Below are 26,910 nucleotides of genomic sequence, written 5' to 3'. Positions count from 1 at the left end.
TGCCCTTGTTCTCCTAGGCGGTAGTGATAGCCGGTTTGGAAGGTGCAGTCTAAGGAGCCTTGGTGAGTTGCTGCAGAGCATCTTATAGATGGTACACACACTGCTGCTACTGTGTGTCGGTGGTGGAGGGAGTAAACATTTAAGATGGTGGAGTGAGTGAATACTGGTGGATGGGGTGCTGATTAAGCGGGGCTGCTTTGTCCTGGATGGTGGCTTGAGCGTTGTGGGAGCTGCACTCATCCAGGCGAGTGGAGAGTATCCCATCACACTCCTGACTTGTGCCTTGTAGATGGTGGACAGGCTTTGGGGAGTCAGGAGGTGAGTCACATGCCGCAGGATTCCCAGCCTCTGACCTGCTCTTATAGCCACAGTATGTTTATGTCTGGTCCAGTGCTGTTGCCTGTCACTGGTAACCCTCATTTACTGTCCTTGGACTGCTTTCAACAGCTATTACTCTCCGACTTCCTGACGATTAGTTACACATGCCTCTGTTTTGGCCCTGAGTGTTTCTCTGTCTGGACGTTCCTGGGTGTGGGTTGTGGGGTTGTGGGGTTGTGGGCGAGGAAGTGCCCAGCCATGAAGTTCCAACCATCACGGGTGTGGGGCAGCCTTGACATGCCCAGCTGTCGTATTGTCCAACCCGGGGTGACGCGGGCACTGCCTGAGCAGAAGGTGCCGGAAATGCTGTTTGGAATTGAATGATGGTCACACGTCCGCTGCACAGAATGCTCCCAGGGAAGGGACTTACACAAGGACCCCACCCCCCACCCCCCCCACCTTTCTTTTAGGCCAATGGGTCAACGCCAATGAGTCTAATTTCACTTTCGCAACTCCCCCCCCGCCCAACCCTCCCTGCTCAGGAGACTGGATGTGCCACACTACGCCAGCTGACAATGTGGCAGAGAGTCCCCACGAGTCTGGGCTCTGAATGTGGGCAGGATATTCAACCAGGTGATGGGGCATTGGCCCTGACTTCTCCCCCGTCAACATCAATGCAGGAGCATCATTCAGCAGAGAGCCGCCCACAGCAAGTTCTGGCTCTTCCTCCCCACCTACCTTCCCTAGCCCCAAGACATTGAGACCAACCTTTAACACTGCGGCCAACTAACTCAGCACGGTCCAGGAATCTTGCTATTCTGTCGAGTGTTGCCCTCACCCACTGAGGCACCTTGCAATTGGGGAATGGATCTTAAAGTGTCCCATGGTATTATGTATAAAGACAATGAGAAAACATGTCTGTGTCCCTTTAAGAGGAGGGTCCATTAATAATAATTAGCGGATAACGATGTCTCTATTATTAGAGCTGGGCAATCAAACCCGGATTTCATCATCTTCGTCGGCAAAGGCAAAGGCCTCAGTCTTCAGTGGGCTGAAGGCCATTTCCTGTGCTGGGGACAGGCGCCTCTCCCTGTAGTCCTCCCTGTGTCCCTCACCTCTCAGCTGGAGGCTGGTCTCCTCACCGTCCGCTGGGTCACGTTGCCCTGACGACGGCGACTGTCCTCTCCAGCTCCCCGGGGACCTGCTCCCCACCTTCTCAGAGGCCGGGGCCCCCACGTGCTGGCCCGGCTCCTGTGCGAGGCTGGCAACAAACTGGCGGCCGAGAAGGCGATGGGCAGCGCTGCCCATTGGCGGACTGCCCTCTTGACCGCCAACTGCCTCCCTGTGGGTGAAGAGCTGCTGGGGGCTGGTCCGATACTCGCGAACGCCGCCTCTCTTGGTGCCAGGATCAGTTGAATCCGGGTAGCTTATGGACACACCATAATGCCGCAGAACATGTCTCTCTGCCGTAAAGTCCTGCGTCCCCCTCAGACCAGCCACATCGTTGGGGTGCAAGAACATCTCGCCCTTCTGGGTGAAGGGTGAAGGCTCCCTCAAAACCCCCGGCTGGTTAACCTCGCCCACAGGCTCCTGATGACCCTTTGGGTAAGAGTCGCCGTTTTGCTGAAGTCCCTTTAAATCCCCCTGGCCGCAAGAACCCTCCAGACTAAATTTCACGGGAGGCATGGCCTTGCCCTGGCTCTCAGGGGCCTCCTTCGTCATGACCCCCAACACCTCAGCCATCAGAGAGGGCCCCAAATCCAGGCTGAAGGAGAGTAAGGAGTCCGTGTGGGGAAGCTCAAAATCCGTGATGTCCAAATTGTCTGCTGGTTTCTCTGAGTCCGCTACCGTCGAGTTCTCCTTTGGTTTATCCAATCTGGACCATCTCGGAAGGGTGCAGAATCCTGACTCCAACCCTGAGCAAGAACAAGCAGAGTGTAGTAAGGGAAACTTCTCCAGACCTTAAATATATTTTCAAACTTAAAGGGACGGTTAGTTAATCCAGCTGGCCTCCCTTAAAGGGCACATGTTCCTCCCGGTCCACTTTGACAACCACTGAGAGGTTACACCTGCCTGCGAGCAGACTGGGGCTCTGTTCTATGGAAAAGAGAAGGGAGAGGGGTGACCCTGTAGAGGTGTTTTGAGATTTGATAGGACAGATGAGGAGAAATTGTTTCCACTTGCGTGAGAAGTCCAAAAGTCCTCCTGGTACTAGGCCCTAAGGGGGCGTTGGTGACCATGGACTTCCATTGGATTGGGCCATGATTATACTTGGCAAAGTACTGCTGTGGTTGGACACTGCATTCAGTGGTGTGGCTGACCAGGGAACTCTCCCACTCTTACTGCCTACCATCAGTTGCATTGGACAGATTTACAGGCTGATAATCAACTTGCTTGGTCACATATGAATGCACCTTCCCTGCCCATCAAGGCCCTCAAGTGGGCCTTGAACCCCGAGCATCTGACCCAGAAGGAGGGATGCTATCCTGCTGTGCCACAAGACCTCCCAGTCTGAAAAGCTAGGCACCGTAAATATAGGTTAGTCACCAATAACACCAATAGGGGATTCAGGAGAAACATCTTTACCCAGAACCAGATGGTCCAGAGTTAAGGTGAACCAGGGGCTATACAAGGAGACTTTTTTCATGTAGACAGGGTCTGGAATACGCTAGCTGAAAAGGCAGTGGAAGCAAGTTCATTAGTAACTTTCACAAGGGAATTGGATCAAAAATTGAAGTGGAAAAGATTTATTGGGTCAAGGGAAATAAGGAGGGAGTGGGGCTAGTTGGCTACTCTCAAAGGGCTGGCACAGATACAATGAGACAAATGGCCTTCTTCACTGCTGTATTTCACCTTTATATTCTCTAGAGTTTTGAAGAATGAGAGGTGATCTCATTCAAACTTACAAAATTCTTACAACAGGGTGTGACAAGGTAGATGTGGCTGAGTCCAGAACGAGGGGCACAGGTCTGGGAATAAGAGGCAGGCCATATAGGGCTGAGTTAGGGAATCTCTGCATTCGGAGAGCGGTGAATCTTTGGAAGTCTCTACCCTAGAGGGCCTGCTGACGCTCACTCATTGAGCACGTTCAAGTCAGAAATTGATAGCTTTCTGCAGACTAATGATATCAAGGGATATGAAGATAGTGGGGGAAAAAATGGCATCAAGATGGGTAATCAGCCATGATCTGTTTGAATTGCAGGGCAAGTTCGATGGGCTGAATGGCCCACTCGTGTCCCTGTGTTCCTAAGGAGACTGGGGAGGACATTCCCCTTGAGATTAACTGGTTGTTTCCTATCATGTTGTATATGACCCATGGAAACGGCCAGTTTGATTCACCAAGTGGCTTCTCAACCCATTTGGATGGAAGATGATGTGTCCGGGCAGAGGAATAAAGGGAGAGATAGAAGGTGGAAGAGCGCAGAAGACGAATATGGATGAAACTGATAAAGGGAAAGGAAAGGACATGGATTCACGATCTACCGTATCATATTTCACAAATATTAAACCACCTCACATACAAGGTGCTATTTTCAGGTGGGGGGAACACTTGGTAATGAGGCAAACATAGCTGCCATTTTGCACACAGCAAGATCCCAGAAACAGCTAGAAGAGAAATCACCAGTTCATCTGTTTTTTTTTTGAGTTGGACGGTCCAGAATATTTTTGGAATTCCCAACTCTGCCACGGGTTCATTAACATCCACCTAACTGGGTAGATAGGTCTCCAGGGCCAGGGTTTCTCAGTGGTCGGGCAGGCTCGGCGGAAGGGGGAGGGGACAGTCGCGGAGACGACTGCGATCGGTTCCGCACCGCGATTTCACGCAGGAGGGCCAATTAAGGCACGCCCAGCGTGGATCGCGAGCGGCAACACTCAGCGCTACCCGTGTGGGCTGGGGGGGCAGAGAGAGAGAGAGCTGGGTCCAGCGCTTGTTCGCACACGCGGACGAAAGAGCGCCTCAATCTCCCTGAGGCATGGAGGCCGCTTGGCCTTTTCACCTGCCCGCCAACCGTTAGGTAGCTAGAGGTAAGAGTGCAACTAAGCCAAAAAGGGGCAAAGACGGTGGGGGTGGTGGGTAATGGATGGGAGGGGGGAGAGAGAGAGAGAGAGAGGGAGAGGAGAGTGAGGGAGGAGAGTGAGGTAAGGAGGCAGACGAAAGAAATGTAGAAGGGAGAGGGGGGGGTAGGAGGTAAGAGGGAGAGGGAAGTGGGAAGAGGGTGCGGCAAGGGAAGAAGACAGGGAAGGGAGAGAAAGTAGAGGAGGGGGTTGGGATGAGGGGGCCAAAGGGAGAGGGCTAGACGAGGGGGAAAAGGAGAGAATGGGTGAAGGATGAGAAGAGAGGAAGAGAGGGGGTAAAGGAGAGGGCCTGGGCAGGGGGAGAGAAGGAGGAAGAGAGACAATGGAAGAAAACTGAGGAATAATACATTTTTAAATTGAATTTACCGTATGATCCATCCATCACACCTGGACTTGACATCACACTTTTGAAATTGAGCCATTCCACCGACCCATTCTTTGTCTCCAACAGATGTGGCAAAGAGACGGCATTCTTAATAATGGGAGACACAGTCGGTGGGGGCGACATCTCCCGGCTATTGTTGCGGCTCCTCATGGGCGACTTCCTGACGTTTCTCAGCGCCCGGACGAGCGGGTTGGACTTGGTTTTCTCACGCGCCTTCTCCCCGCCGTGGTCACTGAGAAAGGAGGTGTCGCCAAAGACATCTCCACCCCGGCCCACGTGCATGGTGTGGCGGAAGTCCCCCAGCGGGGAGCTGATCATGTCGGGGGTCAGCTCGGACTTGAACCTACGCTTGCTGGAGACCAGGTTCTTGAGGACAGGCAACTTTCCTAAACTCATTTTTCGTCCCTCTGTAGACCCTAAACTTTATCTACAGAGTAACTGTGCAGGGGTAGAAGACTGACAAGAGTTTGTTGCACAACACACAGTCTTGTATAAAGCCAGATACATCAGCACAGCTTCAACCTTAGTACAGGAACCTAGTGCAGGATTGGCAACTTAAACTGGGTATTAACCAATTTCCTCAAAGTATTTTTGGTGGAAAAATAAAAAAAATACTCAAATCATTTGTAGCGCCGAGTTTTTATTTTAAAAAAAAAGGGAACTAATTTCAAACTATTCAGGACTTGAAGGCTGATATTCTGCGAGCAGAGACTATGCAGATAATCAGTTTGAAAGATGACATTTTCTTTTTAAAGCGTTTTTCTTTCAGTACAAAAGGCCCGCGATTGTCCGGGGAAATCAGACAGAAAGATCTTTCTTTGCTCTCTCCTATCTTCTGGTGTTAAACGTGGGGCTGGGTCTGTGTTCAATGTGGGGGCTGGGTCCGGTATTTCAGTGGCAACGCTCCTTAGCTTAGCACCCCCCCCCAACAGCAGAACGGTGCGGCTTTGTGGGCTGTTGGGCCAAGGTGCGAAGTAACGGCCTCTCTGGGCTGACCGTCCCCGTCAACTTAAAAGAAGCGTTCGTCTTTGGGCTTTTCAGAAGTCAGTTCACCAGCGAGGGCTGCACAGCAGGACCCAACTTCCTGGGCCAGAACGTGGGCAGGGACTGCGAAGGGTCACATTTCACTCCTCGGGTGTCGGGGTCTCGCGGAGTATAGGCGGAGGTGAGCTCGGAGGTGCAGTCGATTTAAGCGCCCTGTGCTCCAAAGGTCCCCTCCCTCACTGGATGCAAAAACCAATCAAAGAGCCAAGTCTCTGGACAACTCCGGGTTTAGGCTTCGAACAGCCTCGTCTGGAAACGAAACAGAAAACAATGGAGTCACTATCGAAAGCAGCAAAGAAGTAGAAAATCAAACACCAACATCTCTGGTGCATTACGTAACGAGTCTTCTCAAAGCAAACATTTACACTTGCGAGAAGTGACGTGAAAGCCTATAGCTTTCTCCACGGCAACGCCTTGGCCCATCACAGTGGATCGGCCAATCACAGTCGACTTGGCAACCAATCGGCAGCCATTTCTCCTGTGGTTTAAATCGTCCTGGTCGTTTGAAATTTGGCATTCTTGCATTTGTCCCGATGAGCGCGAGACGAAAAGCTTCAGCAACACATCTCTCCTTTCAACAATATTCAAAGCAAACTTCTTTCTTGTCTTAAAAGTTAGAATGCCCAGTTGTAAACTGAAGGACATGAATAACTCTATGTCTGAGCCTGTGAAGGGGTTTCCCCACCCTGCCCCTTAAGTGTCAGAACTTTTGCATTTGTATAGCACCTTTCACAGCCGCAGGATGTCCCAAAGCATTTGACACCCAATGAAGTGTTTGTAACGTGTAATCACTGTTGCAAATGTAAGGAATAGGAGCTGTAGACCACATGGCCCCTGGGGTGGAACATGCTCAAGGGGCCATATGGTCTATGGCTCCTATTTATTACACGCTTATGAAATGCACAATTGGCGCACAGCAAGCTCCCACAAACAGCAATCAGGTAATTTACCTGCCTTAGCGATGCTGACTGAGGGATGAAGATTTGGGCAGGAAACCAGGGAGAACCAACTCCCCCACCTCCCCCCACCACACCCCAATCCCCCACTATCCACACACACCGCCCCCCCCCCCCAACATCCCCCCTCCTCCCCCCCTCCCCCCCATCCACACACACCCCCCCCCCCACCACCCTCATTGAAATAGTGCTATGGGATCTTAAATGCCCACCTGAGAGGGCAGATGAGGTGGGCACCTGGTGATGTTTGGATTGGGGCTTGCCCGAGACACCTCCCCATTATCCCACAGGCAGCTGACTTTCACCGGCCAGCCCCACCGGCAGACAATGGCTGCCGAGGGTGGGTGGGTGTTGGGGGGGGGGGGGGGGAATTGGGGGAGGCTGCCAGAAAATGGGAGGAGACCCTGTGGCGCACTGGGGAGTGTCTCTGCCCCCCTGAAGCTCCGGGTTCTTGATGGCCATGAAAGGTGCATTTGTGACGTGGCCCAACAGGTTGATTATCGGCCCTTCCAACACACACTAGCGGCAGGCAGTAAGAGCGGGAGAGACTCCTGGTCAGCCATGTAGCGGAAAGAACGTTGGGGCCTCTACCATCACCACCCATAGCTTCAGGCCGCAACATGCATGTAAAAGTGCGTGTTGTCACGGCAACTCGGACTCCCCGAGTGAACTGTAACACACCGTCACCAATGAGTGAGCTGCCTGCTCTGTGACAGACTGACGGCCTCGCACATGTCTTTAAAATGATGGTAGATAGTAAGATTCATAGAGGAACGTTTTCTACTTGTGGGGAAGAGTCCAGTCATAAATAAATCCCATAAGGATTTCAGGAGTAGTTTCCTCACACACGGAATGGAGGACATTTCTAACATGGAGCGACTGAGTCAAACGAGATCATAAGAAATAGGAGCAGGAATAAGCCAAAAACAAAAATACCTGGAAAATCTCAGCAGGTCTGACAGTGTGCGGAGAGGGATACAGTTAACGCTTCGAGTCCGCATGACTCTTCATCAGAACTCTAATGAAGGGTCATATGGACTCGAAACGTCAACTGTGTCCCTCTCCGCAGAGGCTGTCAGACCTGCTGAGTTTTTCCAGGTATTTTTGTTTTTGTTCTAGATTTCCAGCGTCCGCAGTATTTTGCTTTTATCTTAGCAGGAATAGACCACACGGCCTGTCGAACCTGCTCCGCCATTAGACCACACGGCCTGTCGAACTTGCTCCGCCATTCAATACGATCATGGCTGATCTTGGGCTTCAACTCCACTTTCCCGCCCCTTCCCCATATCCCTTAATTCCCTGAGAGACCAAAAATCCGTCTATCCCGGCCTCAAACATATTCAGCGATGGAGCAGCCACAACCCCCTGGGGTAGAGAGCTCCTAAGATTCACAACCCTTTGAGTGAAGTAATTTCCCCTCATCTCCGTCCTAAATGATCGGCCCCCTTATCCTGAAACTGTGCCCCCAACCCCTCCGCCAACAGACACCTCGACTAGCATGGATGCGTTGAAGAGGTGGGCGGATAAGTACACGAGGAAGAAAGGAATAGAAGGATAGGTCGAGATGAAATAGGGTTGGGGGTGAGGGGGTGGTTTACGTGGAGTGTAAAAACTGGCATATGCCAAGCAGCTGAATGTTCTGTTCCTGCTCTGTTAAATTCTGCGTCAGAATCTCTTAACAAAACAGCCAGGGGTTTGGAACATTCCCACAAATTCCCAGCCCCATAGAAGTATTTTGCATTTGGCGCTGGTGATGGGTCTCTCAGGGAACGTCTTGCTTTGAAAGCCCTAAACCATTAAGGTTGGGGATACTTCCCAAGACCTCCCTGATTAAAATATCACGTATCAGACTCCAAGAGCCAAGTCTCAGGTTAAATGGAGATTCTGTTTTACAGTAAGCTCCTGCCTCTAAACTGCTCAAAGGGAATTACCAGCCTTGCTTAAAAAATCTGTGACTGACTCATATTTCCCCCACCGTCTGCGATGGAGCGGATCACTTTTCATAATTAACATGTCGGTCAGTACATTATTTAACAGAGTCAGGCAGAATTTCTGCCCATCGGACATCGCTGGAATTTTAAGCCTTTTTTAATACCAGCCTTTTAGTGTGCTCTTAGCACATAGGAGCATCTAGCTTGCAATCCGTGAAATCCCTTAGTCGTTTTAAAATGGGTCTGCTCCATTAACGGAAAAAAGAAATCATTCCTTAACTGCATTATTTGCTTTCCTGAGTGTTTGACATGAGGGTTTCCGACATCGCTACAGCTTAATTACAAGTGGAACTTGCTAACATGTGGAGTGCTTGAAGAGAACAGCACAGATACATTTGAGGGGAAAGAACTTGTGGTGGTGGGGGAGGAATAGGCTGCTAGGGTTTGATGGAATATGGTGGGAGGAGGCTCGTGTGGAGCAGAAACTCCAGCATGGACTAGTTGGGCCGAAAGGCCACTTTCAGTGCTGTTGATTCACTGGTCAGGGCACTCAGTGGCAACTTATGCAGGCCCCATGGTTGCTATGGCAATATTTTGCTGCAATGGTTTATGGGGTTAGCTCAGTTGGCTGGATGATTACAGTATGGTGCAGAATGATGCCAAGGGCACTTGTTCAATCCCTGTACCAGCTGTGGTAGTTCATGGAGGTGGGCCTCCTTGCCTTGCTCCCACCTTTGATGTGGAGTGGTGCCCTAAGCGATATAACCAATTGTCTCTCTCTAATGGAGAGAGGTGCCTATGGTCCATCATGGACAACAGCCAATTGCCAATGATTGACACCTGGGGACCTGGCAAAATTACTGTTTAGGAGGAGATGGTGGCATAGTGGCAATATCACTGGATCAGTAATCCAGAGGCTCAGATTAATGGTCTGGGGACCTGGGGTTCAAATCCCACCATGGCAACTGGTGAAATTTAATTTCAATTAATAAATCTGGAATTATAAGCTAGTCTCAACAATGGTGACCATGACAACTATCATTGTTTGTCGCCAAAATCCATCTAATTCACCAATGATCCACCTTAAGGGGAGGCAATCAACCACCCTTACCCAATCTGAACTACATGTGACTCCTAACCCACAACAACATGGTTGACTCTCAACTGCCCTCAGAAGCTAGCAAACCACTCAGCTCAATGGCAATGTGGGATGGGCAACAAATACTGGCCTTGCCAGTGAAGCCCACGTCCCATCAAAGAATGAAAAAATACATTAGCCTCATCTGCGTCAAAAAAGACATGGAAGTGCTGAGGGAGTATTGCCTTGTGAAGTATTTAGGATGCGACATTAAACTGAGGCCTGTACTGCTTGTTCAAATGAACGTACAAGATCAGCTGACTCTATTTGAAGAGCAGGAAGTTCTGGCACTCAGGCCAATGTTCCTGACTCAATCAACACCACCAAAATTAAAATCACCAGTCAATCAAATCTTCTGGCGTTTCTGGGGCCTTACTGTGTGCAAATTGGCTGCTATCTCCACCTACTTAACAGCAACTATCCTCCAGAAATAATTAATTGGCTATGAAGCACTTTGGGACATTCTGAGGTTGTGATAAGATGCTAAGTACTCAATTCCTCTTTAGAGAATAGATTGGGTGTAAAAGATCAGTTCTCTGTGCATAATGAAAGCAAAATATTGCAGATGCTGGAGATCAGAGATAAAAACTCTATTCACCATTTTGTATTCTTTTCCCCAAGTGCCAGTCTGCATCTTGTTCTCATGTTTTGTTCTCAGACAGCACTGACCTTTATTCTGCTATTAACACCTACTCTGGACCAATGCTTTGTTCCTTGATTACACTCTCCATTACCACTCTCTTTGACTTTTGTTGCATGACATCTTTGTCACTTAATCTCTCCTCGCACTTTAACCTATCCCTGACCTTCCCCTTTTGCTCCACCTGCCCCTCTCCCCCCCTCCATTTCAACAGCAGAAACCCCATCACATTCCTGCCTCTCAGTTCCGAAGAAGTCATATTGGATTTGAAAGGTTAATTCTGTTTCTCTCTCCACAGATGTTGCCTGACCTGCTGAGTTTTTCCAGCACTTCCTGTGTTTTAGTTCAGTCCTCTCTGGCATTTGTCTATAAGCAAAGGATAATCATTATATCTTAAACATGTTGAGCGTTGAATTTTTCCCTATTGCTTATTAGGAAAATATTTTCAGAGCCGATAACATACAGAGGAAGGCTGTGTCTCCAAAGACTTGAAACACACCGGGTAGGTCAAAGAAAGAGGAACGAGAGGCTGACATATTAATTGGAACGCGAATTCTGGTCAAGGCCTCATCCCAACCCTGCCCATTAAGCACACTTTCTCGTTCAGTTGGTTGACAGGATCGATGACACTGAGTAGTGGACCGAAAGAATTCCTAAGCCTTGCAACGAGTGAGAACTGATAAACATTCCTGTGTTAAAAGATAGATCAATGGTTTAGACTTCGGTGGAGCTAACAGTTGAGCTGATCTCACTGCTTGAGCCTGATTTTAATCACGCCACAAATGGTGGCCCTGCCTTCAGTTGCCAAGTCCCTATAGGCTCTGAATTTCCTCCCTCATGATTTTTCTCTCCTCCTCTGAGACACTCATTAAATCCCACCTCTGACCAAGCATTTGGCCACAGGCCTAATGTGGCTTGGCCAATTGTTTGATAACGCTCAGATGGAGTAGGTGCTATATCAATGCAAGCTGTTGTCAAACAAAGCAACAAAAGGAGCGGTGAAACCAAGGATAACTGCTTTTAAACTGAATTTACTGAAAGAAGGAGGTGGTTGATGGGGCAAACGTTCCCTAACCCCCATCCTACCCATACAGGCACACCCTTGTGCTAAGCTACAGGGGCAGGTTCAAACTTGTGCAAGGGAAAGCTTAAGCTGGTCTGAAGAAACTCTAGGTTTCGGGCTCAAGGCTCCACAGCAGGAACTGTGATCCCGGGAACCTCTGAATCATGAGGTGGTGGCATAGTGATATTGTCACTGGACTAAGAATCCAGAGACCCAGGGCTCCAGGGGACCAGGGGTTCCAAGCGATCAGGGCTTGAACCCCACCGTGACAGACGGTGAAATTTGAATTCAATAAACACCTGGAATTTAAAAGTCTAATGGTAGCCACGAAACCGTTGCTGACTGTCATAAAAAACCCATCTGGTTCACTATTGTCCTTTAGGGGAGGAAATCTGCCACTCTTACCTGGTCTAGTTTACATGCGACACCAGATCCACAGGCAGTGTGGTTGACCTTCTTTTCCCCATAGTCCTTGATTCCCTGACTGATTAAAAATCTGTCTGTCTCAGCCTTGAATATACTTAATGACCCAGCTTCTGAACAAGGGCAATTAAGGATGGGCAATAAATGCTGGCCTAGCCAGTGATGCCCCATGAATGAGCCACAGCTGGTGTTGAGCATCAAAGACAAGAAAACCTTGCATTTATATAACGCTTTTCATGACCATCGGATGCCCTAAAGCACTTTACAGCCAAAGAAGCTCTTTCTGAAATAAATACTGTTGTAAAGTAGGAAACGAAGCAGCCAATTTGCCCACAGCAAGCTCCCACAAAGAGCAATATGCTAAAGACCAGATAACCTGTTTGCGTGTGATGTCGATTCAGGGCCAGGACACTCGGAGGAGCTCCCCTGCTTTTTGAAGTAGAACCGAGGAACCTTTCACACCCCTTTGAACAGGCAGAAGGAGCCTCTGTTTAATATCTCGTGCAAGAGGCAGCACCTCTGACAGTGCAGCACTCCCTCAGTTTTGCAGGGGGGGTGGGGGGGGGGGACTCCCTTTTTGTGCCCAAGCTCTAGAGGGGGACTTAAACCCAGGACTTTGTGACTCAGAGGTGAGAGTGCTATCAAGGGAGCCACAGCTGATTCTAGGCCATTACTGTGCGTAGAGGGCTATATAGTATCAGGCGCTATGCTGTTAACAAAGCAATGTAATTTATCATCCTATATCACAGTCCTCTTCATTCATCTGTGTCATACTCCTCCGCCTGCCCTCAATATCCTTGCTGCATCATTGGAAAAGCAGACCATAATCATTATCTTGTTTTAAATAAACGAAACACAGTTATATTCTTAACTACCAGAGAGATGACATTGAGTTGAAGACTTTAATCCAACCCTGGCGTCCTACTGAAAGTAGTAAAATGCTCAGCGTGGCATTTATGAAGTCAGTTAGGACTGCTTCTCCGAGCTACTGTAGCTATCTGCTATAACACACCTTGTATCAAACCACCTATACCATAGTAAAGAGTAGATGAGTTGCGAATACACGCTTCTGTTACCAGTATACACTCCGACGTTGTTGCCAGCCTCAAGATGCATGTTGGCACCAATGTGCTGTGGGAAAACATTCCACAACAATTAACAGCTTTGTGTATGGTAATCTTCTTCCAGTCAGGTTATTCCTACCAGTGCCAGACTTGCAACAACATGTCCATCACCCACCATTTACAACCACCTGCAGCCTTTACCCTCCCACCCTGTGCCCTTCGGCCTATCCAGTGTGGTAGAGTTGCCAACTCCGAATGGATGGTTACCCCTGGAGGATTCCTCACATGACCTCCCACCTACAACCGCCCCCACGCCCAGTCAAACGATCTTTCGTTTCCCATCTCCAAAATCTTTTCTGAAACTAATTGTGCCAAGAAAATGAAAAACGCACAATTCTTTTTAACGTGCCAATGATTTTGCTCCTGCTTTTGCTCACAGCGGTGTCTGGCAAATCCATATCCAATTCCTGGAGACTCCAGATCAATGCTGGAGAGTTGGTAACCCGATGTGCCTCCCACCATCCCACCAATGATTGCAGGGATTTTTGCCGTCCTGGGCTTTGAGGATTGAGCACTCTCCCAAGACCCCTGACCGTCTCTCTTCTCCTTTGAAAATCAACTTCTCTCCCACATCTTTAATTACCCTTCCTAAACCCTTCCTCTTGGCTTAATATCTCTTTCCTCTAACTACCGGGCTGTATCATGGGATGCTTTGGATGATATATAAATGCATGTCCTTCTCTCCATTTAGAAACCAGGTTGGGATGGGCAAAAGCTATATTTTTACTGTGATTTTTCTTTCCAAACGGTTCATATGCGGCACAGAAACAGGCCATTCAGCCCAACCAGTCCATGCTAGTGTTCATGCTCCACTGATGCCCCAACTAAATCTATCAGTGTCACCCCGTGCTCCCTTCTCTCTCAGAAGATTAGCTAGCCTCCCCTTAAAAACATCCACATCCTCACCACTCTCTGGGTAAAATAAGTTTCTTCTGAATTCCTGATCAGCATAAGTCAGGAGTGTGATGGAATACTCTCCACTTATCTGGATGAGTGCAGCTCCCACAGCACTCAAGAAATTCGACACCATCCAGGACAAAGTAGCCCACTTGATTGGCACCCCACCCACCACCTTCAACACTCAGTCCCTCCAACACCAGCGCACAGCAGCAGCAGTGGGTACCATCTGCACTGCAGTAACTCACCAAGGCTCCTTCAACAGCACTTTACAAACCCGCAACCTCTATCGCCTAGAAGGATAAAGGCAACAGATGCATGAGAACACCCTTCCAAGTCACCATGTTGACTTGGAAATATATCGGCGTTCCTTTACTGGGTCAAAGTCCTGGAACCCCCTCCCTAACAGCACTGTGGGTGTACCTACACCACACAGACTGCAGCGGTTCAAGAAGATGGCTGGTCTGCCCACCATAAACATTCACTCCCTCCATCTTCGACAACGTGTTCTAAATCTATACCACCTAGAAGGACAAGGGCAGCAGACACATGGGAACACCACCACCTGCAAGTTCCCCTCCAAACCACTCACCATCCTGACTTGGAAATATATCGCCGTTCCTTCAATGTCACTGGGTCAAAATCCTGGAACTCCCTCCCTAACAGCACTGTGGGTGTACCTACACCACATGGACTGCAGTGGTTCAAGAAGGCAGCTCACCACCACCTTCTCAAGGGCAATTAGGGATTGGCAATAAATACTGGCCTAGGCAGCGGTGCTCACATCTTAGGAACTAATAAAGAAAGGATTTCTTGATGACTATCTTATATTGATGGCCTCTAGTTAATCTCTTCCCTACAACTGGAAACAATCTCTCTTTATCCACTCCATCAAAATCTTTCAACTGGTCATAGAATAAAAAAATCATATACCCTCCAATAAACATTATTAAAACCACAATGCTAACAATATGACTCCAATTCAACTGCTTTTTGAGTGTCGGTGGTGATTCAGTTGGCAGCACTGTTACTTCTGAGTCACAAAGTCCTAGGTTCAAGTCCCACCCCAGGGTTTAGCACAAAATAACAAGGCTGATGCTCTAGTGCAGTACTGAGGGAGTGCTGCATCGTTGGGGGTGCCACCTTCGGATATGGCATTAAACAGAAGCTCCTTCGGCTTGCGGAGGTGGATGCAAAAGATCCGCTGATACTATCATGCAGAAGAGCAGGGCAGTTATCCTCTGGTGTCCTGGTCAGTATTTACCCCTCAATCAACATCACAAAATCCAATTAGCTGGTCATTATCACATTACTGTCTGTGGGAGCTTGCTGTGCACAAATTGGCTGCCGTGTTTCCTACGTTACAATAGTGACTACGTTTCAGTACCTCATTGGCTGCAAAGCGTTTTGAGATGTCTGGTGGTCATGAAAGCTGTTATATAAATGCAAGTCTTTCTTTCATTTTATTAAAATAGTCATCCAATTGTAGTAGAACCGGTTGCCTTAAGCCCTGATACCTGACGAGGTGCCCTTGACAGGTTAACACTAGGCCCTGACTGAGACGTTAATCTGTCCGTTGACAGCTGTAAGAAAAGGAACTACTAAAAGGCAAGGAAGCACAAGAGCCATGGGGCAGGGTGTCCAATCCTTCTGGGGTAGAGACGGTTTGGGGTCTGGGTCTGGGTAGGGTTGATTAAATGTATTCCTGGAGGTTTCATCACATGACTGTCCCTCACACTGAAGCCATTAGTCGGCCAACACATCCATCCTTGTGACGCACTGCCTTCCCACGCCAACTGGAAAGCAAAACGACTCATCACCCAAATGGTTGATGCTTGACTGTCAGCCAAAGAACCATTTTTTTCCCTATTTGCAATATTTTTAATATCTAGTAAAGAGAAACGTTCGAAGAAAATGACAAAAAAAAAAGCAATCTTTTTCTCCAGGGTGGCACCCAGCAGTGTCCCGGAGTTGGATTTTCAATTCCTGGAGACTCCAAGCCAATCCTGGGTTGGAGGGGGAGTGAGGCTGTTGGCAACCCTAGTTATAGGGGGTGAAATGAACCAAGGGCCAGGGCGAACTTGCTGAAGCCACAAAAATTAATCGTCGGCTTAGCCAAACTCTGGTGGTTGATGAGATCATGAGAATGAACTCTGGTGTGTTGCAGCCTTGTCCGGAATTCCGACTCAGTTTTACTGTCTCACGCAATACCTCAGACAAGATAAACCTTTCCAGATGAGAACATGTTCTCAAATTGGATTTTTTTTTTATATGGAGCTGGGGGCAGAGGGGTGGGGGGGAGCATAACAGGCAGTCGGAATGTGCATGCCTGGAGGGTTTAAGGAATGAGGTCATGCAATCTGGCAGGCGACCTTTGACCCATGATGGATATGAACTTCCATTCAGTACCAGGTCTCTCAAATCTCACCCCCATGCAGTCGCACTAATGTTTGCTTTAAAACAGTCACTAATTTCAACTGGTTTCGCAATTCGCCTCTTCATTTCTTAAACAGCCGTCAGCAGAAGGTTTTATGCAAGATTTTACCGCATAACATTTAAGAGAAACACAGAATGGGGGAGTTTTTTTTTTATTCATTCACAGGGTGTGGGCATCACTGGCTGGGCCAGCATTTATTGCCCATCCCTAATTGACCTTGTTCAGAGGGAATTTTTAAGAGTCAACCACATTACTATGGGTCTGGAGTCACATGGAGGCCAGACCAGGTAAGGACAGCAGATTTCCTTCCCTAAAGGACATTAGTGAGCCAGGTGGGTTTTTGTGACAATTGGGGCAACGGTTTCATGGTCATCATTAGACTTTTAATTCCAGATTTTTATTGAATTCAAATTCCACCATCTGCTGTGGTGGGATTCGAACCCAAGTTCCTCCAGCATTACCCTGGGTGTCTGGATTACCAGTCCAGTGACAATGCCACTAAGCCACCACCTCCCCTAATTGATAGGAAGAAAGTGAGAAATGAAGATTTTTTTTTTATTCTTTCACATCGCTGGCTAGACCAGCATTTATTGCCCATCCCTAATGCAACTGAGTGCCTTGCTCGGCCATTTCAGAGGGCAGTTATGAGTTGACCGCGTTGCTGTGGGTCTGGAGTCACATGTAGGCCAGACCAGGTAAGGGCAGCAGATTTCCTTCCCTAAAGGACATTTGTGAACCAGATGGGCTTTTACAACAATCAGCCAATACCAAGACTGGCTTTTAAGTCCAGATTTATTAATTATATTTAAACTCAGGTGGGATCTGAGCCCATGTCGCCAGAACATTTGCCTGGGCCTCAAGATTGCTAATAGTGACATAACCATTACACTGCTGCCTCACCCCTGAATAGTATGAATAGAAATAGATAGAGAAATGATGGAGGAGGAACTGGAAGGTACAATGAGTGGACGTGGAGTGTTTACAATTGTTAGTTTTAGAAGTTATGCTTCGTTTTTCTCACTGGCTGAGAGTTTACGTTTAGAGCTTTGTTCAGCCCTGGTGGGGATGGGGAGAGTGGGGAGGGTCCGGAGAGTAATTTTAACCCAAATCTCCTGATGGCAAACAACAGGATCAGATTGGCCATCCAATTTATAGGCCACTTGGTTTCACCGACATGAAGGCACAGTAGGAGGCCACTCGGTCCATTAAGTCCATGCCAGCTCTCTGTAGAGCAATCCAAGTCGTCTCATCCTCTTGCTCTTTCCCTCAAGTGTCCATCCAATTGCCTTTTAAAATTATTGATCTTCTTCGCTTTCACCACCCTTGTAAACAGCAGGTTCTAGCTCATTACCACTCACTGCCTAAAAATGTTCTTCCTTACATCTCCTCGTACATCTCTTGTCCAAAACCTTAAGTCTGTGTCTCCTGGTCTTCATGCCCTTAGCTTAGAGGAAGAGCTCTTCTTTGTCACTTCAATTTCCATTGATAAGAGGGGTGGAGAGGTCTGGGGAGGAAATTCCGGACATTAGGACCCCAATAGCTGAAGGCTTGACCACTAATGGTGGAGCAGTCAAAATCTGAGGCGCTCAAGAGGCCAAAATTAGAGGAGCGCAGATATTTCCGATGGTTGTGGGGCTAGACGAGATTAGAAATATTGGGAGAGGCGTGGTTAGGGAGGAATTCGAAAACAAGGATGGGAATTTTAAAATCAAGGCGTGGCTTGACGGGAGCCAATGTAGGTCAGTGAGCACAGGGGCAATATAGGTGAATGGGTCCTGGCTCCAGACCCCACAGTCTTAAATGCCCTCTGAGCAAGGGCAATTAGGGATGGGCAATAAATGCTAGTCAAGCCAGCGATGCCCACACCCCATGGACGAATAATAAAAAGAGGCCCGGACTGCATGTTTGCCAAGGGTTAGATTTTCGCTGTTACTTACATCAGGCCTGTAATTTAGAGAAATGTCTTACAATGCTGAACACAGGGGTAAAATTACAGCAATGTTAGCATTTAGCTCAGTGTGAGAGTGCGTGAGCTATAAAACTTATAAAACTGGCTGCATCAGGGATATTGCCATTTCGTGGGACCTGCCAACACTCTGTGGACTAAAAGTCAATTGCAAGTTCATGGACCTATATACGTCTCTTTCACTCCTAAGCATGTGCAGTCAGAGGTTCCCCATGTCCCCCATCGGCCCCCACCTCCTCCCAACCATATACTCTGTGGTCTGGCAAATGCTCATTCTTATTTTCAAATCCCTCTATGGCCCTGCCCCTCCCTATCTTTGTAACCTCCTCCAATCCCTACAACCGTTGAGATCTCTGCACTCTTCCGATTCTGGTCTCTTGTGCATCCCCCAGTTTTAACCTCTCCACCACCCGTAGCTCCGCTTTCAGCTGGCTAGGCCCCATGCTTTGGAATTCCCTCTCTAAATCTCTCTGCCTCTCTCTCCTCCTTTAAGACGCATGATAAAATGCTACCCTTTTGACCAAGCTTTGGGGTCACCTGCCCTAATACGGGTCGAGTATGCCTTATCCGTAAATCTGAAAACGAAAACGTGTCCAAGAGCCACACTTGTTTGAACCTCAGCGACCTTTAGCACGGGAAGCCTGTGACCCAAGCCGACTATGGCCCGAGCCGCAGTGAACCTCACCGACCGCACCCTGACCTTTAGCACAGGAAGTCTAGTTGTTTGTTTGCGCTGTTTACCTTGCGAACCCTTGCCCACAAACAGAAGCATAGATGGCGCCACGAGTGGGAACTTATTACAGGTACCCTGTGTTTATTACCCAGTGGTACATCTTACTTTTCTTGCCATTTTATTTACTTTAGACTACAGCTAACCTAGACTTCGGCCATTGTAAGCAGACCTAAGCCTGTAAGCGGTATCCAAAAACCGGAATTATCTGAAACGCAATTGGCCCCAAGGGTTTTGGATAAAGGCTATTCAACCAGTGTTTCCTTGTGTGGTTCGGTGTTGAACTTTGTTTGATAATGCTCCTCCAAATTACCGTAAATGGTTTACTACCTATTTACTAGAATGTGGCCAAGGATGAGGGGTTACAGTTATTCAGAAGGACTGGAGCTGGGGTTGTTCTCTTCAGAGCAGTGAAAGCCGAGAGGAGATTTGAAAGGAGTCTTTAAAACCGTGATTTAGACAGACGAAGTAAAGAAAAACTGCACCCAGTGGCTGAAGAGTCGATAACCAGGGGGCATCTCTGGTTTGAGGTGATTGGCAAAAGAGCCAAAGACGGCGTGGGGTAAAACTTTCTCAGGCAACAAGTTGTTAGGATTTGGAATACGCACTGCCTGATAGGGCGCTGGAGACAGATTTGACTGTAGCCTTCAAAAGGGAGTTAGGTAAGTACCTGGAGGAGAGAAAAACAAAATTGCAGGGATATGGGGAAAGCTCAGGGTGAGTGCGACAAACTGGACTGGTCTCCAAAAGAGTCCGCACAGGCTTGATGGGCCGAATGGCCTCCTTCTGTGCTGTATAATTCTCCAATTCTCCAACAGATGCAAGGTAAAGGAAAGAGGAGGTTGGGCAGTCCAAATGACAGACTGGTCATGATCCAGGACCAACTGGAGGCTATATATTGCTATGCAGTAATAAACTCAATATGAATGTGACACATTGTGGGTCAAGATGGGCGAACTGTGGGCTGGCAGCCATTTGCTGCTCTCCAACCCTGCAAGTCCTGCCAAGCAGCCCAATACGTTCTTAGGCTTATGACCCTTACTCACTGATTAGCTATGTTTAAATTTTATGCGGCTGATGCTCTGGAACAGGCTGTTTTTAATGGCAGACGAGTGAATAACTCATAAAGAAATAAGGAGCTGCTTCCAAAGCACACACACATTAGTATTAACTGTAAATGTCAGGCACTTTGGGAGGAAAAACTAAATGGTACAATTTTAAAGAGGCTTGTAACAAAGAGACCTGGAGACTCGCATAACTATTACTTAAAGGCGCCAGGACAAGTTAAGAAAAAGCACATCAGATTCTTCACTTTATTAATGGACGCCTGCAACAGAGTCATGCTAAACCTTGACAAAGCATTTTTTTAGGCCTCAACTAGAGCACTGTGCACAATTTTGGCACCACACTTTAGGAAGGATGTCAAGGCTTTTGAGTGGGTACAGAGGAGATTTACCAGAATGATACCAGGGTTGATGGACTTCTGTTATGTAGAGAAACTGAGGTTGTTCTACTTGGAGCAGAGGAGATTAAAGGTGGCTTCAATGGAGGCGTTTAAAATTGTGAGGGGCTTTGATAGGATAAATAAGGAGAAAATGGTTCCCATTGACAAGAGGTTTGACAACCAGAGGAGACTTTTTAGGTAACTGGTAAAAGAGCCCAGAGGGGAGATGAGGAGAAAGTTTTTTACACAGGAATTTGTCATGTTTTGGAACGCACTGCCCAAGAGGATGATACAAACAGGTTCAATAGTAACTTTCAAAAGGGATTTATACTTCCAAAGTTATGGAGGAGGAACAGGGGATCAATTGGATTGGCGCTTCCAAAGAGCCTGCACCGGCAAGATGGGCTGAATAACCTTCTCCTGTGTTGTGTGATACTTTGAGAAGTGCCGTGGGGCCCAGGGAGTCATTTGTAAGAGACAGGAAGCGGGTTGTGAGGAACGTGAGCCAAACAATGCAGGTTTTACTTCTGCTCGGCAGCTCAGATGGGAGTCGTCACTCGGGGCTGTGACAAATACTCGTTTATTGTGGAGTCAGATCCAGCACAAGAGATATCCACACCCTGGTGAGTGGCTGGAGAATGTGTGGAATTCACAGATGTGGTAACAGATGAATGGGGTAGAACAGCGCCGCCTAGTGACAGGCAATCTGTCATTGCAACGCGACAGGAAAATGTTGACATGGCAGTTTCTCAATTGTAAATGTTACCAGTGAACTTTTACGTGAGAAATGTGGACAGAAAGTTGTGATGCTGGAATTAATGGTAATATGGACAGTGCATGTCACATACAAGACTTTAAAGATAGTATTGGTTGTTGAAAAATATTATTGCTGTTCTGTAGAATGGATAATAGGAACAACAACTTGCATTTATATAGCACCTTGAACATATAAACATACATAAGTACAGAAGGCGGCTATTCGGCCCATCATGTCCATACCAGCTGATAAACCAATCCAGCTCAATTCTGTCCTCCAGCTCTTGGTTCATAACCCTGAAGCTTATGGCACCTGAAGTGTATATCCAGGTGTTGTTGGCAATGTGATAAGGGTTTCTGCCTCTACTACCTTTCAGACTGTGAGTTCCAGGCCTCTACCGATCTATAAATGAACAAATTACTCAACTCCCCTCTAATACTTCTACCAATTACTTTAAATCTATGCCCCCTGATTAGTGGCCTCTATAATAAAATGATCCAACGGTACTTCACAGGAGCATTATCAGACCAGGAGATATTGATGACTAGAAGTGTGGTTGTAGAGGCAGGTTTTAAGGAGCGAGAACAGAGGAGAGAGACTTAGGAACAGGAGGGGGCCATTCAGCCCTGCTAGCCTGTTCCACCATTCAATTAGATAGTGGTAGATCTGTGTTTAACTCCATTTAGCTGCCTCGGTTTTGCAACCCTTAATGCTCTTGCCTAACAACAATCTGTGAATGTCAAGTTTTAAAATTTTCAATTGGCAGTATAATATTTCATTATAATATAAAGTCAAAGGAAAATGCCAGTAAAATTGTCATTGGGAATTTGAAACACTACTTTTTCCTACAATTTTGCCCCTTCCTGTGTCTTTGTTAACATGCTTGCATTCGCACCTTACTCCAGAGGATGGACTGGGTTTAAACCAGCAGGTGTCACCTATGCTGTTCCACTGTTGATCCACCAGGAGGCACAATAGAACAGTATAGGAAGAGCCCACCTGCCCACAGCCCCCCAGCCGTAGTTTCTGACCAAAGATCAGTTACACACAGCTAAGGGAAGGAATTGTGCAAATACAAGTCGAGACTAGGACTTACTCTAGACTTTATTGCCAGGAGGTCAAAGTTGTAATATAGCAAACTAATCCTCCTCTACCTAACACAGCACAGACATTGAGTCTCACTTGCATATAATACACTGAATGGCAGTCCCTTTTAGATTCATGTTTCCATACTGACCTGATTCCTCACAGTCAGGCTCTTAAAGGCCAATTTTCTGTCTGGGACCAAGCTAGTAATCTAAGAAGGTTGCACTGTACATGACACTTATATACAATTAACCATGGGATAGAGCCTTTTACTTTGAATTAACTGCTGATTGCTACATTATAAATCTACAGTAATGGCTCCACAATGGTTAACTCTCACCATACATTCAAGGACAAGCAAGATCCAAGCATGTCAGCTACAATACTGGCATCTGCTCAGCAATGTGCACAAAAAGCAGGACAAGTCCAACCCAGACAATTACCGCCCCATCAGTCTACTCTCCACCATCAGCAAAGTGATGGAAGAGGTCGTCGACAGTATTATCAAGCAGCACTTACTCAGTAATGACCTGCTCACTGACACTCAATTTGGGTTCCGCCAAGGTCACTCAGCTCTTGACCTCATTACAGCCTTCATCCAAACACGGACAAAAGAGCAGGACTCAAGAGGTGAGGTGAGAGTGACTGCCTTTGACATCAAGACAGCATTTGACCGAGTGTGGCATCAAGGAGCCCTAGCAAAACTGGAGTCAATAGGAATCAGGGGGAAAACTCTCCACCGGTTGGTGTCATAACTAGCACAAAGTAAGATGGTTGTGGTTGTTGGAAGTCAATCATCTCAGTCCCAAGACATTGCTTCAAGTGTTCCTCAGGGTAGTGTCCTAGGCCCAAACTTCTTCAGCTGCTTCATCAATGACCTTCCTTCCATCGTAAGGTCAGAAGTAGGGATGTTCGCTGATGATTGCACAATGTTCAGCACCATTTGTGGCTCCTCAGATACCGAAGTAGCCCGTTTCCATATGCAGCAAGACTTAGACTACATTCAGGCTTGGGCTGATAAGTGGCAAGTTGCATTCACAATACACAAGTGCAAGCAATGACCAACTCTAACAAGAGAGAATCTAAACCATCATCCTTGACATTTAATGGCATTAACATTGCCGAATCCCCCACTATCAACATCCTGGGGATAACCATTGACCAGAAACTGAACTGGACCAGCCATATAAATACTGTGGCGATAAGAGCAGGAATCTTGCAGTGAGCAACTCACCTCCTGACTCTCCAAAGTCTGTCCACCACCTACAAGGCACAAGTCAGGAGTGTGATGGAATACTTTCCACTTGCCTGGATGAGTGCAGCTCTAACAACACTCAAGAAGCTCAACACCATCCTGGACAAAGCAGTCTGTTTGTTTGGCACCCTATCCACCACTTTAAAATTCACTCCCCCCACCAGCAACGCACAGTGGCAGCCCATCTGAAAGATGCACTGCAGCAATCAGCAAGACTCCTTCCACAGTGCCTTCCAAACCCGTGATCTCCACCACCTAGAAGGACAATGGCGGCAGACACATGGGAAAACCACCACCTGGAAGTTCCCCTCCAAGCCACTCACCATCCTGACTTGGAAATATATCGGCCGTTCCTTCACTGTCGCTGGGTCAAAATCCTGGAACTCCCTCCCTAACAGCACAGTAGGTGTACCTACACCACAGGGACTGCAGCAGTTCAAGAAGACAGCTCACCACCACCTTCTCATGCGCAATGAGGGATTGGCAATAAATGCCTAGCCAGCAATGTTCACATCCCGTCAACAAATTTTAAAAAGCTGATTAAACAGTGTCATTTGCACCAACAGCCTGTGCCAAACAAATTAATGTAATTCCCCCCAACATTAAACTTTTAAGGATTTATATTGTGGAGGAACAATTTACATTTACATAGCACTCTTCACATTCACAGGACATTCCAACCCACTTTATAGTCAGTGAAGAATAGTCACTGTTGTACTGTTGGAAACACAGTAGCCAATTTACGCACAGCAAGATCCCCCACACAGCAACTTGATAATGCTAATTTTAATGATGCTGATCGAGGGATACACATTGGCCTGGCCAGGACAAGAGAAAGAACTCTGCTTCGAGACAGCGCCACAGGGTCTTTTAAATGCACCTGAGAGGGCAGGCAGGGGTCTCGGTTTTGCACCTCATCTGAAATAAGATACCTTTGACAGTGCAGCGCTCAGATAAAAGCAAGATACCGCGGATGCTGGAAATTTGAAATAAAAACGAAAAACGCTGGGGGAAAAAAACTCAGGGGGTCTGGCAGCTTCTGTGGAGAGAGAAACAGAGTTAACGTTTCCAGTCCGTGTGACTCCCCTTCAAGAAGATTCTCTCCTTCAAGATGATTCATATGGACTTGTAACATTAACCCTGTTTCCCTCTCCATAGATGCTGCCAGACCCCCTGAGTTTTTCCAACATCTTCTGTTTTTGTTACAGTGCAGCACTCCCCTGGAGATTCTGTCCATCTAAATTCATTCAAGCCTCTGGAACAGGGCTAGAACCCACAACTGTCAGCAGAAAAGGCAAAAGTGCTACCAACTGAGCCACTGTTGACACTCACATCTTGTGAAGAAGTAATTGAGGTGACTAAAGGGCTCAAATCTAAGTGTAGAGGGTTAATAGTGATAATACACCAGGGGTTGTGACCTGAAGATTAAAGTAACTGTACTCATCAGTCCCTTAAAGACTTTGAACAAAGGAGATTTAATATTTTTCAAATGACAATGTAGCCAAAGTTCAAAAACAGACTATTGGAAGAGCTGACTATTCTCGTTCTACGCGCCTCGCTTCACAAAGCAATTCAAATAAAGTTAAATAATAATGGAAAGTTTGTCACTGAGCATTACACTGCGGCCGGGACCTGTTAAACCATTTTATAAAGACAATCCGCATCAACAATGGTTCTTTCGGGAGGGGGCTTAGTTATTATCGTTAGGGAGGGAGGGTTTATTTTTCCTCCTCAAATAGTAACGTGAGAAAATTGAGAGCTTGTTCAAAGCATTCATTCATTTCGGAATCGCAACATTTGATCCATCCTTCTGAAGGCTCACAAATACAAACACAAATCATTTAAAGCTTTTGTTTGGAACTTTTTGTTCCTTTAAAACAAAACTTTTATAAAAAAAAACCAGGAAGGGTTGAAAAGCTGCAGCAAGTAATCGAGATGTTTGAACAGGTCGGTTTAATCTGCAGTATTCGCTCTGATGAGGGTTTCAGACTGGATTTCCTGGCTTCAGGAATTTGCTCCCATCGACAATATGGAGTGGATCTAAAATGCCAGGGTTGAGATTAAAATTGCAGCTTCTCATTTTCACTCCAGGGATTTGAAAACAGATTTTTTTTACACATCAGCATGTTATAGACTGGTGGGGGGGGGGGGGGGGGGGGGGGGGGGGGAATAGTACATTTTTTATCATGACTCTATCTAACTATAGCGATCTGTTCAAGCAGCTCGATTTCTGACTGCAACATTGCAACTCTTTCCTGTTTTAATTTAAAAAAAAAACTTCTAAACCAACTTTAAACCGTTTGCAACTCTTTTCATATTTCAGGCATTTTTGAAAAAAAAATCCACTGTTTTGTTCCAGTTTCACGCTCCAGAAGCGGCTGTCAGAATCCTTTCCTTGGCACTGGGGCTAACTATTGTCACAAAAGAATTTTTTATTGAAATGAGAAATCTCTTACCCCAAAGAGTTGCTTTAACTGCGGCAAACTTTTGCAAGAGGTTAATGTGTCTCTGGCTGATGGGCAGTCGTTGTCTTCTGCCTCCTTGGTGGTCTCCAACCCTATTTTCCCCTTACAAAATTCCCTCGTTTCACTGCACCAGAACTTTTCTCTACTTGACGTTTGCTGCAGTAGCTAACAAGCCGAGAGAAGGTGGGAGGGGCAAAAGATCAACGCTTGATGGACATCGATATTACCCAACCCATAAGGTTCAGGCTGGTTCTTGTCATCCCCATTGTAATAGAGGAAGGCTTGTCACAGAATTATTACAGGGTAGAGGGAGGCGGTTCGGCCCATCGTGCCCACACTGGCACAGGAGGTGAAGAACTCTCCGCAGGATTCCTAGCCTCTGATCCGCCCTTGAGCAATTTGCTTAGTGCCATTCTCCTGCCCTTTCCCCACAACCCTGCACCCTCTTCCTTTTCAAATAACAGTCTAATCCCCTTTTGAATGCCTCGATTGAACCTGCCTCCACCACATTCGTAGGCAGTGCGTTCCAGACCCCAACCACTGGCTGCGTGAAACAGTGTTTTCTCACATCGCTTTTGCTTCTTTTGCAAATTACTTTAAATCTCTGTCCTCGTTCGCAATCTTTTCACGAGTGGGAGCAGTTTCTCCCTATCTACCCTGTCTAGACCCTCATGACTTTGAACACCTCCATCAAATCTCCTCTTAGCTTTCTCTTCTCCAAGGAAAACAGTCCTAACTTCTCCAATGTATCTTTATAATTGAAGTTCCTCATCC

At 47.2% G+C, this 26,910-nt stretch overlaps 1 protein-coding gene across 1 annotated transcript; it reads right to left on the bottom strand.

The window, feature by feature from the left end:
* Nucleotides 1-858: 858 nt before the first annotated feature.
* LOC121271721 lies at nt 859-26,289 on the bottom strand. Its single transcript, XM_041177908.1, has 3 exons — nt 26,128-26,289; nt 4,762-6,073; nt 859-2,234 (listed from the first exon to the last, which is right to left on the bottom strand). Exons 2-3 carry the CDS (start codon nt 5,174-5,176, stop codon nt 1,312-1,314), a joined length of 1,338 nt encoding a protein of 445 aa, XP_041033842.1. The 5' UTR covers nt 5,177-6,073; nt 26,128-26,289; the 3' UTR covers nt 859-1,311.
* Nucleotides 26,290-26,910: the final 621 nt, after the last annotated feature.

This window comes from Carcharodon carcharias, chromosome 31, assembly GCF_017639515.1.
Source record: "Carcharodon carcharias isolate sCarCar2 chromosome 31, sCarCar2.pri, whole genome shotgun sequence".
In the NCBI taxonomy this organism is placed as follows: Eukaryota; Metazoa; Chordata; class Chondrichthyes; order Lamniformes; family Lamnidae; genus Carcharodon; species Carcharodon carcharias.
Note: the sequence above shows the minus strand (reverse complement) of the source record. Positions and strands in the feature narration are given on the sequence as shown.

Coding starts and splice junctions, on each gene's coding strand:
- LOC121271721 (XM_041177908.1), bottom strand. CDS start 5,176: ATGAGTTTAGGAAAGTTGCCTGTCCTCAAGAACCTGGTCTCCAGCAAG. Junction 2,235..4,761: donor TGTGATGGATGGATCATACG/GTAAATTCAATT, acceptor GTTCTTGCTCAG/GGTTGGAGTCAGGATTCTGC.